The 17,544-nt window shown below is 36.3% G+C and overlaps 1 protein-coding gene across 1 annotated transcript in view; it reads right to left on the bottom strand.

Moving 5' to 3' along the window:
• Nucleotides 1-1,600: 1,600 nt before the first annotated feature.
• LOC100373758 (F-box only protein 21-like) overlaps nucleotides 1,601-17,544 on the bottom strand; it is a 32,270-nt gene continuing 16,326 nt past the window's right edge. Inside the window, exons 9-12 of the mRNA XM_085491627.1 lie at nucleotides 7,165-7,287; nucleotides 6,350-6,420; nucleotides 4,768-4,925; nucleotides 1,601-3,260 (exon numbers count right to left, since the gene is read on the bottom strand). Of these exons, the coding sequence (XP_085347753.1) occupies nucleotides 3,094-3,260; nucleotides 4,768-4,925; nucleotides 6,350-6,420; nucleotides 7,165-7,287 (519 nt within the window). The 3' untranslated portion in view covers nucleotides 1,601-3,093. The remainder of the gene's footprint in view (nucleotides 3,261-4,767; nucleotides 4,926-6,349; nucleotides 6,421-7,164; nucleotides 7,288-17,544) is intronic.

Here is a 17,544-nt window from a genome sequence, read left to right as displayed (position 1 = left end):
TTTCACAAATCTTTCCGCTCATCAACTCAATAATTCAAAACATCAACTTTCTGCATGGTTGCTATAAATGTTGCCATGGTTACCACAAAAACATATGGTTCCAGAGGCTTGAGAACATTGATAATTGGCAGTTTGACGTACAATACATCATTGATAACAAAGCATGCATACTTTGACAACCTTCATTGTGATGAATATGTGCTTCCACATGGACACTGACTGATACAGGGACAGTTGAGATGATGACATTAGAGTACGGCGTAGGGATCTGACATAACGCACACACACACATATAGTACAACTGTATCATCAGATAATGGCAATTTTAGGTAAACGATGTGCAAAAACTTACCTCAGTCGAAGTTAACCGTTGATGACAAAATTAAACCCTAGTTGAAGATGGATTTTATTGAAATATACCTCATCTCAAACATCACAAAATTCTTTAAATGCAGACATTTTATGTGTCATATTGTTTGAATTAAATCAAGCAGAACTTTTGTTTCTGGCAAAAGTAGGTAGTGATATATTTTAGCTAATACCTCTCAATTAATTAAAATTATGACAATTTGTTTTGAATTGATCAATGAGTGTTCAAGGCTTATAAGCAGACACCCGGTAAAGACAAGGTACATGTACATGTATACAAGTCACTACCACTGTGTACACCAGTGTGCTCTCTAAGACGATATGGTGTGCCATTGAAGCACAAAGATTTGCTGTTACACAACTACTTGTGCTAATTCAATGGTGCGTCAACAGAAAATTGTACATAGGGGATAAACGGCATGGTAAATACTATGTCAAATCAATGTACGGTAAACTTGTACTGCATGTGTGACCCGAACCAGTGCTTGTGTGCGGCATCTAAACGCCTAGCTTCATGCATAAATAGTTTATTTTCTGTTGATTATTTTGTGAAAATGGTAATTTTCAATCAAAAACTGGCAGATTTTTGTAGAAATTTAACCTGTCAAATCAAATTTTGTACTTGTTTAAAGCGTTCGGCAAACTGGCTAAAAATTCTGAGTTGCATAAAATTTAATTGTTTTCCTGTAGACCGACCTTCTCAGCAGCCAACAAGCTACCTCAACTTGATTGGGGGAGGGGGGCTTCATTTTGATTCAAAATCAGTCCTGTTAGAGGGCACACTTGTGTACATACCATTTAGAATTTTAATGATACTGTAGATGGAGAAATATTCAGTGGTTTGTCATAAATCACACAATGTTTAGTACGGTATGTACTGAGCGATAGGTGCTAGTTGCTAGTAACTTGAAACGGCATTCTGCTGTAATACTGTACCATATTTTGAGAAAATTGGTATATTGTTTTTTAAAATTTGCTAATTTCAGAACAAATCCATAGAACACAATGTTATTATTAATTATTATTTTTGTTTCTTTTTAAACCCATATTTTCAGGATACCAAAAATTACCTCATTGGGCATGTTGTGTAATTTTTTTTTAATTTGAGATATGGTATATTATCTCTGCCAAAGGAACCAACAGTAAAAGCATTAAAATACCGACAAAATGGCTGTCATGCACTAAAATATAACATTAATTTCTCAAAAACATAAAATAGTGACACCAAATGTTCTTATATTGACAGTACAGTATATTGCAAAATAAACAGATTCTGGGTAAGCTTCTACCTTAATGATTACAGCGTATAGGGGGGAAATTGGCATAAAAGAAGAATCATTAGCATACAAGGGAAAACTCATTTAAAAACTTGGAGAGGGATGAGTGCAGAAAAAACAAATTTTCAGAAAACTTGTTTTATAACGGGTAACCATTGTCGACTTGTTATAACCACCACCATAACTGTTTAACAATATAAAACATAAAATATAGACACCCAGAAAACATTTCACATCATTTCACCATTCATGCACCATTGTTCATCTTATAATACCAATAACACAATCACAAACAATACGGTAATCTTTTCATTGTTTATTTATTTTGAAATACTATAATTGTTGAATTTTTTTTTTATTAAATGTACATTATAATTAGCTATCTGTGCAAATACAAAAAAATTAATGATTATTATGCAAAATAGGTAATTAGAGTGCACAGATTTTAACCCAAAACTCAGAAAGTTTTCACATTGTCACAGAGCATATATTTGCCAAGTTTCATTGAAATGTTGTGATTGGTTCTTGAGATATCAATGGGACAGACAGACAGACATACATACGTACATACACACAGACTCCCATTGTGTACCTATTTACTCAGTGTTCCCCTAAACTGAATCGTCATTGTTGAAATATTGATATTTCATACCAGAAATCCTTAAATGATAGTCATATTTTGTTATCTTTCACGAAATAAACTTAATATTTTCCACAGGAAATTATGTCTATTAGGACTCTGGTAGCAAGGAAATTACAGAGAATTCATAAAAATGTGCAGGGGTATCTGTATTATGTATAAGCTTTTTTTTTTTACAATAATAAGAATGGGGGGGCCAAAATCTCAGGGTCCCTGTGTACCTACTGGTAATGTTTATTAAGCTTATCACATGACATTACATTAGAATTGTATGTTCTTACCATCTAACTTAAACAGTCCAATAATGTACTTGCAGGTTTTACATAATGTACATACTCTGACAAAAATATGACACAGAAACCCACAATTGAATTTTGAGTAAGAAAAGTAGAAGGACCTGAATTAATTCTAGTCATTGATGATTAAAAGTATTTGATACAGTAAAAAGTCCTGAGTGAATGATATGAAAATATTGAAGCAGATTGGTCTATATGTTTGTTATTTGTTTCCTCAAAGTCTTGTCTTGTCAGATCATCTGTGCATCGTTGGAGCTTCAAACATCATTCCTCTCTGTAGATGTATCAAACAATACACTGTAGATTTCAGAATCCTTGGCACGAACAAACTCATGGCAATGAAGAGGTTGAAATACTGAGTGTAGTGACATCACCTACATTCAGTTACCATGGTAACACAATTCTGAATCCTGGTCACAAACAGACTCTTGACAATGTAGAGGTTGGAATACTGTAGTGACCTACCTTCAGTTACCATGGTAATACAATAAATATTATAAAATCACTGAATTTATTGAGAAGCGGCTTGTACAGTATTTATTGTAACAGTCAAATCTTGTGGATATCGTCTGAGGAGCTCTGCATTGGCTTCATAGTAACTGCCAGTGAAACAATCAAAGTATTTCCCCACACTTGAGTGAGATATCATGTATGGCTCCTCTGCTAACTCTAAATTTTCTGAAGAAGAACAAAAAAAAATATTACTTGGAGTAATATCAAAAAAATTATGCATCACAATCTTGTTAAAAACAACTTACAGGAGGCTGCCATAACCAAACTGAGAATTACTGTTGGGACAACCACATAAGAGTCAATTTAATTTGATACCCTGTAAGTTTTTGAAATCAAGACTACAAATACAACAAGCATTGATAATGCATATTCCCCGTTAAGTATTAGCTGTAGTCGATGTAAATGTTCAGTACAAGTGACATGAAGAAAGGAAAGATCAATGTTTTTTTAACTTAAACTTTGAACTGAATCATGCCATATCTTATGGAGGAATCAGCACGAAAACGGAGAAAAACTAAATGGCCGCCAGTTAGCCATCTTGGACCGAATCTCGAAAAAAAAGTGACTTGCACCTGTAACTCAATATGCATGATCACCATACAAAGTTTGATTGAAATCACCCTGTTTAGCTCTGAGAAACTGTTCCGGACACATTACAGACTGTGATTTTAAGATATTAAACAAAATGTCCGCCATTTCAACAAATTTGATCAAATCGCAAAACAAAACATGAAGTTGTGTTATCCTAAAGTATAGTACCTATGTACAAACTTTGAACTGAATCAGGTCATATCTTATGGAGGAATCAGCACAAAAACGGAAAAAACAAAATGGCTGCCAGTTGGCCATCTTGGACCGAAACTCGAAAAAAAAGTGACGTGCACCTATAACCCAATATACATGATCACCATACAAAGTTTGATTGAAATCACCCTGTTCAGCTCCGAGAAACAGTTCCTAACACGTTTAAATATCAGAATTTAGCAAATTTGAGGGACAAAATGGCTGCCAGTCAGCCATATTTAATCGAATCACAACAAAAATTAGTGTGCATATGTAGGTCATACAATGATGAATGAATACATTGTCTGTATGCCAAGTTTGAACGAGATCGGTCAAAAGGTGTCCGAGAAATGGCTCCAGACGGACACACGACGCATGGACGGACAGAACCCAAATTAATAGTTCCCGTTTTCGGACTTCATCCGAACGGGGACTAAAAAGTATAATTTGTATCTTCAACACATTTTACTGAATCTTGACAAATTCATGTTTCATTCTTCACAATAAAACATAGTGAGAACAAATTTAGCAGTCAAAACCTGTTTGGAAATATCCAAAAATGTAGTGAATATTTTATGTGGATACACAATATGTTCCTTTGCTTACATTAGATGAAGTAAAAATATTGTATGTCATGGAAATTAAATTATGTGACTGAACAACAATGAATATACAGATGTTTGATGGCATAAATGTTTTTGTGTTTTTGTTTTTTTGCTGATATTTCAGCTTTTTTCACTGAATTAAATCTACAAGCAGAAATATGACTGGAGTATTACATTGTTATCACAGGAATACAACAAAATATAATCTTGGCAGTACCAAAAATACAAAAAAAAACGTATTTGTGAGCTTAGAGAGTTTACTATTTTTTTTTCTGCCAATATACCTTGAGCTGCATATCTGTCTGTTCCATCTTCCACTAAGACGTTATAAAATGGCTGTTTTTCCTTCTTTGGTAGATTATACACACCCATTTGTATAATCCAATCCTCAGGCATTTTACATAAAGAATCCCAGCCATAAATCACACAAACATAGCTGTATCTGATAAAAAAGGAAAACAAAAGCATTTGCAATATTAAACTCTAGAGAGCAGTATGACGCTTAACGTGACATTTATTTAAAGCGAGGGAGTCATCACCTGCGCATGCGTCAGATGGTCATAGCGAGTCATTGTTTACAAACAAGCATCTACCCATGATCCTTTGCATTTTTAGCATGTGTTGTTATTGTAGCTTGGGACTCAATTCCCGCGCGTACACAGATGACGACCCTCTCGCTTTAACACAAAAAATTCTTCCTGCCAATAAATAGCATAACAATTGAATGTTTTGAATAAGAGTGATGAAGACAGTGATGGGCAAATGACAGGTTTGTGGAGCAGTGGTGGATGGGATATTGACGATGAAGGACCTGCAGTGATACATAATACTTTTGACATTTATAAACATTCGGGTATGCATTTTCAGCTGTCACTAGTTGATATTGCAAGGTATGCACACAGATTATAGCAAGAGTAATGACTGATGTGTAACCATGTACTTCCTGAGTGCTGATTACTTTTTGAATATCCTCATAACCTATAGAGCTCTATGTTACACCAAACAATGGATGGATGCTGTTCTACAATGTAGTTAAAAAAACATGCTAACCAATTCCACCCTTTTGTGTAGAACCTGTCATCAGAATCACACCATTTTGCCTGATAGAATTACAGAGACAAATATAAACAAGCATTGACAATGCTCAGTCCTCATTCTGTATTAAAAAATACTTAAAGAGCACAATTTTTAAAACCACAGAAAGTAATTAATTTTTTTTTTTTTTTCTTTTATTTTACTAACATTTTATTTTTATCTCTTATGTATTGTATGTATTTATGTTCCTTACCATACAAAAACCCTCTGAAGGTTTTTTAGTAGTGTAATAAAGTTATTATTATTGTTATTATTATTAAATGCAAAATTCCATCACGAGCAGCAACGAAAATCCAGCATTGAATGAAATCATGCAAGTCATCTCAGAAAAACAGTTGTTAAAATGATGTGCACCTGTAACCCAAAATGAATAATTCTGTTTATCTGCTATAAATAATTTCTCATGCATTTATACAGACTGTGATTTCAGGAAATAACACAATCTATGGCATTACCTATGAGTATAGTATTTATGTGCTAACTTTCAACTGAATTAGGCAATATGTTAGTGAGGAATCAGCATGGACATGAATAAACACAAAATGGCCACCAGTCGGCCATTTTACCAAGACTTGTTTAAGTATCAGAATTTAGAAATTTTGATGACCAGTCAGGCATACTTGATCAAATGATTTTAAAAACTGATGTGCAATATGCAAGTCATAATATATGGTCTGTGTGTTAAGTTTGAATGTGATCAGGCAAAGCATGTTTGAGAAATGGCTCAAAATTAATAGTTGCTGACAGGGACTAAATGCACTTTATACTTACAACTTATGTTTCATAATCATTCCCACAGAAAACTGTACTTCATTATTGTCTTCTCGACACTTTAGTTGAACCTAATGAAGAAAAGACAGAACAAAAACGAAACTGTCAACACCTAATATAGTTAAAATTGGGAAAACAATGACATTGGAAAAAAATCAACAATATACAAGTTTTTATGGATTTAACATTGAATAACAATCCTGACAGATATTGCACTCCCTGTCAAAATCACCAATTCATTCCAGAAACTTAAATATCTATTTACAGAGATAAGGAAATGATAAGCATTATAAGTTTTGTAAACAGATGCTTCCCAACACGAAATGAAATTGCATAATTTTTAGTTTTATTTAGTTTTTGTTACTCATATATTTATTGCTAACAACTGATAGAAATTTTCTAAAGATGCAATAAAATATTACTATCACTGTCCCAAAAAAATTTGACCAATATCTCAAAAAACATTGAACTGCACCAAGATTATACATTTATTGACAGTATATACAACTGTTAAAAAAGATTGGAGAAAAATTAGTTATTCTTGACACAGAAAATTGTTAACAGCGATATCGATGATACCGTTGCCAGATGCCAACACTTATACCTGTCTTTTCATTTCATTTCATTATAGGCAAGACAAAATTGGACATTGAAAAAATTAATAAAAAACATGGTAACTGTATAATAAGCTGTAAAAGCAAACGTTGTAAATAAAATATTTGCAAAATACCAAATTCCTCTAAATGGATAACAGATCAGTGAAAAATGTGACGAACCCTATTTATTTCTTGGATGAGAGTGAAGATCTATCCTACCTCAGCGTGACCTGGTAATGCCTGAGACGACAGTCTTTCCTTTGCTTCATTTAACATAAATTCAACCCAATTTACTTGGATAAGCAGACTGTGGTCCATTAAACGTGTTAAATTCTCCACTACCTGTGGATATCAATTAATTTAAATAATTAATAATTATGGTAATTACCTGGGCAGTGTAGTAAGCATTGTTGAGAAGCTGACGTACACGTGTACGGTATAGCAGGTGCGAGAATGCATCTTCTTCAAGAGGGTATGTTGATTGCAGTTGATTTAAACTGGTCATGACCTACGATGGTTGAGTTAAAATAATCACCATTAAAATATGTCCCAAGAATATAGAGAAGATAATTTTGTTATAATAGTTTGTCTTACAGGAAAGATGTAAGATAGTTTGATAAATTATAACATGATCTCAAGATATCACTACTTTTATCTACAGATATTGCTCTGGAACAGCATTTATTCAAACAAAATGGCAGCCAGTCAACCATTTTGAATCTGATCTGAAAAACACAAGCCATGCATGGTACAGTCCCTGTTAGTTATCAAATCTAAGTTTTGTTTATAGTAATATACTGTAAAATACTTAATTTTAGCTGGAATTAATTTTCCCTGAAAAGACTTTTTGGGTGTTTTGTATGTATTTTCACTGATTTTTGACAAGTTGAATGTAAAATACATGTATAGGAAATAAGGTATATTCGCTGGATTTTATTTTCACTGAGTCATTACTTCAGCAAAAATAGTGAAAATCAATTCCAAGCTAAAATAAAGTAGTACAGTAGTACAAGTAGCTGTTCATATTGAGAAATATTGCTCTGGAACAGCATTAATTGAAACCAAATAGCCACTAGTCGGCCATTTTAAATCGAATCGTCAAACCAATACATCTGTATATCTATGACATGATGTATAAAGAATAAATATAAAATTTGAACATCAGTCAAAGCATATCAAAGATATAGCACCAGTATCACATTCATTAAAACAAAATGACTGCTACTCGGTCATTTTGAATCCGATCTGAAAAACAAAGAGACGTCCATCAGGAACCTATAATGTCTGATGTATGTACAAAGTTAGAAGAAAATCCATCCATACACAACCGAGAACCAGTTCCGGAATGCCAGAAATGATTTTGATGATTTGTTAGCACAAAAATGGCCACCATTCAGCCATTTTGAATCAGATCATCAAACCAATGTATCTGTATATGTATGAGATGATGTATAGTGAATATTTAAAATTTGAATATAATCAGTCAAAGCATGTCAGAGATATGGCACTAGAACCACATTCATTAAAACAAAATGGCCACCAGTCAGCCATTTTGAATCTTATCTGAAAATCAAAATGACGTAGGAAAATGGCCACCATTTAGCCATCTTGAAATAGATCGTGAAACAAATTGATGTGCATATGTATAATATTATGTATGATGTATGTGTGAAGTTTGAATGTAATTGATCAAAACATGTCTAAAATACAGGTCAGGATGCATGCACGTACGGACACACAGACGCGCGAGGGCACAATCCACAAGTCTCTGTTTTCGACTATGTTCGAATGGGGACTAAAAATGATGCGCATCAAGCACAGTCAGCTGGCGCACACGTGATAATAAAGTAAAGACAATATTTACTAAATGGGGGCCACCATCTTGAATGACGCATAAAACTAAATAAGAGACAAGTTGTGAAACGCGTTTTTCAGATTCCTACAAATCAAGACAAAAATACCAATCTTTCACAAAAATACGGTCCGTTTGAGTTATATTAAGCCAACCGATAACAAAATTCAACCGAATTCGTCATTTTTGTGTGGAAAAATCCCTTGCATACGAACACCTAATTACGCGAAGAACCTAGAACACTAAGCCGGGGTATTTAAAACTAAAAATTGGCATTCCAGCTTAGCAGCCAATCAGCGACGGCCTAGCGCTTAGATGACAATTTTGGTTTCAAATACCCCGACTTAATGTTCTAGGTTCTTCGCATAATTAGGTGTTCGTATACAAGAGATTTTTCCACACAAAAACGCCAAATTCGGCCGAATTTTGTTATCAGTTGGCTTAATATAACCTCAATGGATCGCATTTTTGTGAAAGATTGGTATTTTTGTCCAGATTTGTAGGAATCTGAAAAACGCGTTTCACAACTTGTCTCTTATTTAATTTTATGCGTCATTCAAGATGGCGGCCCCCATATAGTAAATATCGTATTTATTTTATTATCACGTGTGCGCCAGCTGACTGTGGCATCAATGTCCCATAATGTCCAATGAATATACCAAGTTTGAACAAAATCCATTTATACATGACCAAGATCTGGTTCCAGAATGCTAGAAATGCTATATGTCAATGAATTATTAACATGAAAATAGCCATCTTGAATCTGATGATGAAATAAATGTATGTATGTGTGACAAGATGTATATAAGTTTGAACATGGCATGTCAGATATACAAAGATATCACTACTTTAGTAATAAAGACCTACAACATGGCGGTACTCCCATGATGCATCTCAAGATATCACTACTTTAGTAATGAAGCCCTACAACATGGCGGTATTCCCATGATGCATCTTAAGATATCACTACTTTAGTAATGAAGACCTACAACATGGCGGTATTCCCATGATGCATCTTAAGATATCACTACTTTAGTAATGAAGACCTACAACATGGCGGTATTCCCATGATGCATCACAAGATATCACTACTTTAGTAATGAAGACCTACAACATGGCGGTATTCCCATGATGCATCACAAGATATCACTACTTTAGTAATGAAGACCTACAACATGGCGGTATTCCCATGATGCATCACAAGATATCACTACTTTAGTAATGAAGACCTACAACATGGCGGTATTCCCATGATGCATCACAAGATATCACTACTTTAGTAATGAAGACCTACAACATGGCGGTATTCCATGATGCATCACAAGATATCACTACTTTAGTAATGAAGACCTACAACATGGCGGTATTCCCATGATGCATCACAAGATATCACTACTTTAGTAATGAAGACCTACAACATGGCGGTATTCCCATGATGCATCATAAGATATCACTACTTTAGTAATGAAGACCTACAACATGGCTGTACTCCCATGATGCATCTCAAGATATCACTACTTTAGTAATGAAGACCTACAACATGGCGGTATTCCCATGATGCATCACAAGATATCACTACTTTAGTAACGAAGACCTACAACATGGCAGTACTTCCATGATGCATCTCAAGATATCACTACTTTAGTAATGAAGACCTACAACATGGCGGTATTCCCATGATGCATCACAAGATATCACTACTTTAGTAATGAAGACCTACAACATGGCTGTACTCCCATGATGCATCTCAAGATATCACTACTTTAGTAATGAAGACCTACAACATGGCGGTATTCCCATGATGCATCACAAGATATCACTACTTTAGTAATGAAGACCTACAACATGGCAGTACTCCCATGATGCATCTCAAGATATCACTACTTTAGTAATGAAGACCTACAACATGGCGGTATTCCCATGATGCATCACAAGATATCACTACTTTAGTAATGAAGACCTACAACATGGCAGTACTCCCATGATGCATCTCAAGATATCACTACTTTAGTAATGAAGACCTACAACATGGCGGTATTCCCATGATGCATCACAAGATATCACTACTTTAGTAATGAAGACCTACAACATGGCAGTACTCCCATGATGCATCTCAAGATATCACTACTTTAGTAATGAAGACCTACAACATGGCGGTATTCCCATGATGCATCACAAGATATCACTACTTTAGTAATGAAGACCTACAACATGGCAGTACTCCCATGATGCATCTCAAGATATCACTACTTTAGTAATGAAGACCTACAACATGTTGGTATTCCCATGATGCATCACAAGATATCACTACTTTAGTAATGAAGACCTACAACATGGCAGTACTCCCATGATGCATCTCAAGATATCACTACTTTAGTAATGAAGACCTACAACATGGCGGTATTCCCATGATGCATCTCAAGATATCACTACTTTAGTAATGAAGACCTACAACATGGCGGTATTCCCATGATGCATCTCAAGATATCACTACTTTAGTAATGAAGACCTACAACATGGCGGTATTCCCATGATGCATCTCAAGATATCACTACTTTAGTACTAAAGCCCTACAACATGGCAGTACTCCCATGATGCATCTCAAGATATCACTACTTTAGTAATGAAGACCTACAACATGGCGGTATTCCCATGATGCATCTCAAGATATCACTACTTTAGTAATGAAGCCCTACAACATGGCGGTATTCCCATGATGCATCTCAAGATATCACTACTTTAGTAATAAAGCCCTACAACATGGCAGTACTCCCATGATGCATCACAAGATATCACTACTTTAGTAATGAAGACCTACAACATGGCAGTATTCCCATGATGCATCTCAAGATATCACTACTTTAGTAATGAAGACCTACAACATGGCGGTATTCCCATGATGCATCTCAAGATATCACTACTTTAGTAATGAAGACCTACAACATGGCGGTATTCCCATGATGCATCTCAAGATATCACTACTTTAGTAATGAAGACCTACAACATGGCGGTATTCCCATGATGCATCTCAAGATATCACTACTTTAGTAATGAAGCCCTACAACATTGTGGTACTCCCATGATGCATCACAAGATATCACTACTTTAGTAATGAAGACCTACAACATGGCGGTATTCCCATGATGCATCTCAAGATATCACTACTTTAGTAATGAAGACCTACAACATGGCGGTATTCCCATGATGCATCTCAAGATATCACTACTTTAGTAATGAAGACCTACAACATGGCGGTATTCCCATGATGCATCTCAAGATATCACTACTTTAGTACTAAAGCCCTACAACATGGCAGTACTCCCATGATGCATCTCAAGATATCACTACTTTAGTAATGAAGACCTACAACATGGCGGTATTCCCATGATGCATCTCAAGATATCACTACTTTAGTAATGAAGCCCTACAACATGGCGGTATTCCCATGATGCATCTCAAGATATCACTACTTTAGTAATAAAGCCCTACAACATGGCAGTACTCCCATGATGCATCACAAGATATCACTACTTTAGTAATGAAGACCTACAACATGGCAGTATTCCCATGATGCATCTCAAGATATCACTACTTTAGTAATGAAGACCTACAACATGGCGGTATTCCCATGATGCATCTCAAGATATCACTACTTTAGTAATGAAGACCTACAACATGGCGGTATTCCCATGATGCATCTCAAGATATCACTACTTTAGTAATGAAGACCTACAACATGGCGGTATTCCCATGATGCATCTCAAGATATCACTACTTTAGTAATGAAGCCCTACAACATTGTGGTACTCCCATGATGCATCACAAGATATCACTACTTTAGTAATGAAGACCTACAACATGGCGGTATTCCCATGATGCATCTCAAGATATCACTACTTTAGTAATGAAGACCTACAACATGGCGGTATTCCCATGATGCATCTCAAGATATCACTACTTTAGTAATGAAGCCCTACAACATTGTGGTACTCCCATGATGCATCACAAGATATCACTACTTTAGTAATGAAGCCCTACAACATGGCAGTACTCCCATGATGCATCACAAGATATCACTACTTTAGTAATGAAGACCTACAACATGGCGGTATTCCCATGATGCATCTCAAGATATCACTACTTTAGTAATGAAGCCCTAAAACATGGCAGTACTCCCATGATGCATCACAAGATATCACTACTTTAGTAATGAAGACCTACAACATGGCGGTATTCCCATGATGCATCTCAAGATATCACTACTTTAGTAATGAAGCCATACAACATCGTGGTACTCCCATGATGCATCTCAAGATATCACTACTTTAGTAATGAAGCCTTACAACATGGCAGTACTCCCATGATGCATCACAAGATATCACTACTTTAGTAATGAAGCTACTTTAGTAATGAAGCCATACAACATCGTGGTACTCCCATGATGCATCACAAGATATCACTACTTTAGTAATGAAGCCCTACAACATGGCGGTATTCCCATGATGCATCTCAAGATATCACTACTTTAGTAATGAAGCCCTACAACATGGCAGTACACCCATGATGCATCACAAGATATCACTACTTTAGTAATGAAGCCATACAACATGGCGGTATTCCCATGATGCATCACAAGATATCACTACTTTAGTAATGAAGACCTACAACATGGCTGTACTCCCATGATGCATCTCAAGATATCACTACTTTAGTAATGAAGACCTACAACATGGCGGTATTCCCATGATGCATCACAAGATATCACTACTTTAGTAATGAAGACCTACAACATGGCAGTACTCCCATGATGCATCTCAAGATATCACTACTTTAGTAATGAAGACCTACAACATGGCGGTATTCCCATGATGCATCACAAGATATCACTACTTTAGTAATGAAGACCTACAACATGGCAGTACTCCCATGATGCATCTCAAGATATCACTACTTTAGTAATGAAGACCTACAACATGGCGGTATTCCCATGATGCATCACAAGATATCACTACTTTAGTAATGAAGACCTACAACATGGCAGTACTCCCATGATGCATCTCAAGATATCACTACTTTAGTAATGAAGACCTACAACATGGCGGTATTCCCATGATGCATCACAAGATATCACTACTTTAGTAATGAAGACCTACAACATGGCAGTACTCCCATGATGCATCTCAAGATATCACTACTTTAGTAATGAAGACCTACAACATGTTGGTATTCCCATGATGCATCACAAGATATCACTACTTTAGTAATGAAGACCTACAACATGGCAGTACTCCCATGATGCATCTCAAGATATCACTACTTTAGTAATGAAGACCTACAACATGGCGGTATTCCCATGATGCATCTCAAGATATCACTACTTTAGTAATGAAGACCTACAACATGGCGGTATTCCCATGATGCATCTCAAGATATCACTACTTTAGTAATGAAGACCTACAACATGGCGGTATTCCCATGATGCATCTCAAGATATCACTACTTTAGTACTAAAGCCCTACAACATGGCAGTACTCCCATGATGCATCTCAAGATATCACTACTTTAGTAATGAAGACCTACAACATGGCGGTATTCCCATGATGCATCTCAAGATATCACTACTTTAGTAATGAAGCCCTACAACATGGCGGTATTCCCATGATGCATCTCAAGATATCACTACTTTAGTAATAAAGCCCTACAACATGGCAGTACTCCCATGATGCATCACAAGATATCACTACTTTAGTAATGAAGACCTACAACATGGCAGTATTCCCATGATGCATCTCAAGATATCACTACTTTAGTAATGAAGACCTACAACATGGCGGTATTCCCATGATGCATCTCAAGATATCACTACTTTAGTAATGAAGACCTACAACATGGCGGTATTCCCATGATGCATCTCAAGATATCACTACTTTAGTAATGAAGACCTACAACATGGCGGTATTCCCATGATGCATCTCAAGATATCACTACTTTAGTAATGAAGCCCTACAACATTGTGGTACTCCCATGATGCATCACAAGATATCACTACTTTAGTAATGAAGACCTACAACATGGCGGTATTCCCATGATGCATCTCAAGATATCACTACTTTAGTAATGAAGACCTACAACATGGCGGTATTCCCATGATGCATCTCAAGATATCACTACTTTAGTAATGAAGACCTACAACATGGCGGTATTCCCATGATGCATCTCAAGATATCACTACTTTAGTACTAAAGCCCTACAACATGGCAGTACTCCCATGATGCATCTCAAGATATCACTACTTTAGTAATGAAGACCTACAACATGGCGGTATTCCCATGATGCATCTCAAGATATCACTACTTTAGTAATGAAGCCCTACAACATGGCGGTATTCCCATGATGCATCTCAAGATATCACTACTTTAGTAATAAAGCCCTACAACATGGCAGTACTCCCATGATGCATCACAAGATATCACTACTTTAGTAATGAAGACCTACAACATGGCAGTATTCCCATGATGCATCTCAAGATATCACTACTTTAGTAATGAAGACCTACAACATGGCGGTATTCCCATGATGCATCTCAAGATATCACTACTTTAGTAATGAAGACCTACAACATGGCGGTATTCCCATGATGCATCTCAAGATATCACTACTTTAGTAATGAAGACCTACAACATGGCGGTATTCCCATGATGCATCTCAAGATATCACTACTTTAGTAATGAAGCCCTACAACATTGTGGTACTCCCATGATGCATCACAAGATATCACTACTTTAGTAATGAAGACCTACAACATGGCGGTATTCCCATGATGCATCTCAAGATATCACTACTTTAGTAATGAAGACCTACAACATGGCGGTATTCCCATGATGCATCTCAAGATATCACTACTTTAGTAATGAAGCCCTACAACATTGTGGTACTCCCATGATGCATCACAAGATATCACTACTTTAGTAATGAAGCCCTACAACATGGCAGTACTCCCATGATGCATCACAAGATATCACTACTTTAGTAATGAAGACCTACAACATGGCGGTATTCCCATGATGCATCTCAAGATATCACTACTTTAGTAATGAAGCCCTAAAACATGGCAGTACTCCCATGATGCATCACAAGATATCACTACTTTAGTAATGAAGACCTACAACATGGCGGTATTCCCATGATGCATCTCAAGATATCACTACTTTAGTAATGAAGCCATACAACATCGTGGTACTCCCATGATGCATCTCAAGATATCACTACTTTAGTAATGAAGCCTTACAACATGGCAGTACTCCCATGATGCATCACAAGATATCACTACTTTAGTAATGAAGCTACTTTAGTAATGAAGCCATACAACATCGTGGTACTCCCATGATGCATCACAAGATATCACTACTTTAGTAATGAAGCCCTACAACATGGCGGTATTCCCATGATGCATCTCAAGATATCACTACTTTAGTAATGAAGCCCTACAACATGGCAGTACACCCATGATGCATCACAAGATATCACTACTTTAGTAATGAAGCCATACAACATTGTGGTACTCCCATGATGCATCACAAGATATCACTACTTTAGTAATGAAGCCCTACAACAGGGCAGTACTCCCATGATGCATCACAAGATATCACTACTTTAGTAATGAAGCCTTACAACATCGTGGTACTCCCATGATGCATCACAAGATATCACTACTTTAGTAATAAAGCCCTACAACATGGCAGTACTCCCATGATGCATCACAAGATATCACTACTTTAGTAATGAAGCCCTATAACATGGCAGTACTCCCATGATGCATCACAAGATATCACTACTTTAGTAATGAAGCCATACAACATGGCAGTACTCCCATGATGCATCACAAGATATCACTACTTTAGTAATGAAACCATACAACATCGTGGTACTCCCATGATGCATCACAAGATATCATTACTTTAGTAATGAAGCCCTACAACATGGCAGTACTCCCATGATGCATCACAAGATATCACTACTTTAGTAATGAAGCCTTACAACATGGCAGTACTCCCATGATGCATCGCAAGATATCACTACTTTAGTAATGAAGCCATACAACATCGTGGTACTCCCATGATGCATCACAAGATATCATTACTTTAGTAATGAAGCCCTACAACATGGCAGTACTCCCATGATGCATCACAAGATATCACTACTTTAGTAATGAAGTCTTACAACATCGTGGTACTCCCATGATGCATCACAAGATATCACTACTTTAGTAATGAAACCCTACAACAGGGCAGTACTCCCATGATGCATCACAAGATATCACTACTTTAGTAATGAAGCCATACAACATCGTGGTACTCCCATGATGCATCACAAGATATCACTACTTTAGTAATGAAGCCCTACAACATGGCAGTACTCCCATGATGCATCACAAGATATCACTACTTTAGTAATGAAGCCATACAACATCGTGGTACTCCCATGACGCATCACAAGATATCACTACTTTAGTAATGAAGCCCTACAACAGGGCAGTACTCCCATGATGCATCACAAGATATCACTAATTTAGTAATGAAGACCTACAACATGGCAGTACTCCCATGATGCATCACAAGATATCACTACTTTAGTAATAAAGCCATACAACATCGTGGTACTCCCATGACGCATCACAAGATATCACTACTTTAGTAATGAAGCCCTACAACAGGGCAGTACTCCCATGATGCATCACAAGATATCAC

This window comes from Saccoglossus kowalevskii, chromosome 16 (assembly GCF_978046115.1).
Source record: "Saccoglossus kowalevskii chromosome 16, keSacKowa6.1, whole genome shotgun sequence".
NCBI lineage: Eukaryota > Metazoa > Hemichordata > Enteropneusta > Harrimaniidae > Saccoglossus > Saccoglossus kowalevskii.
The sequence above is the reverse complement of the archived record's forward strand: the minus strand, read 5'-3'. Positions and strand labels throughout refer to the sequence as shown.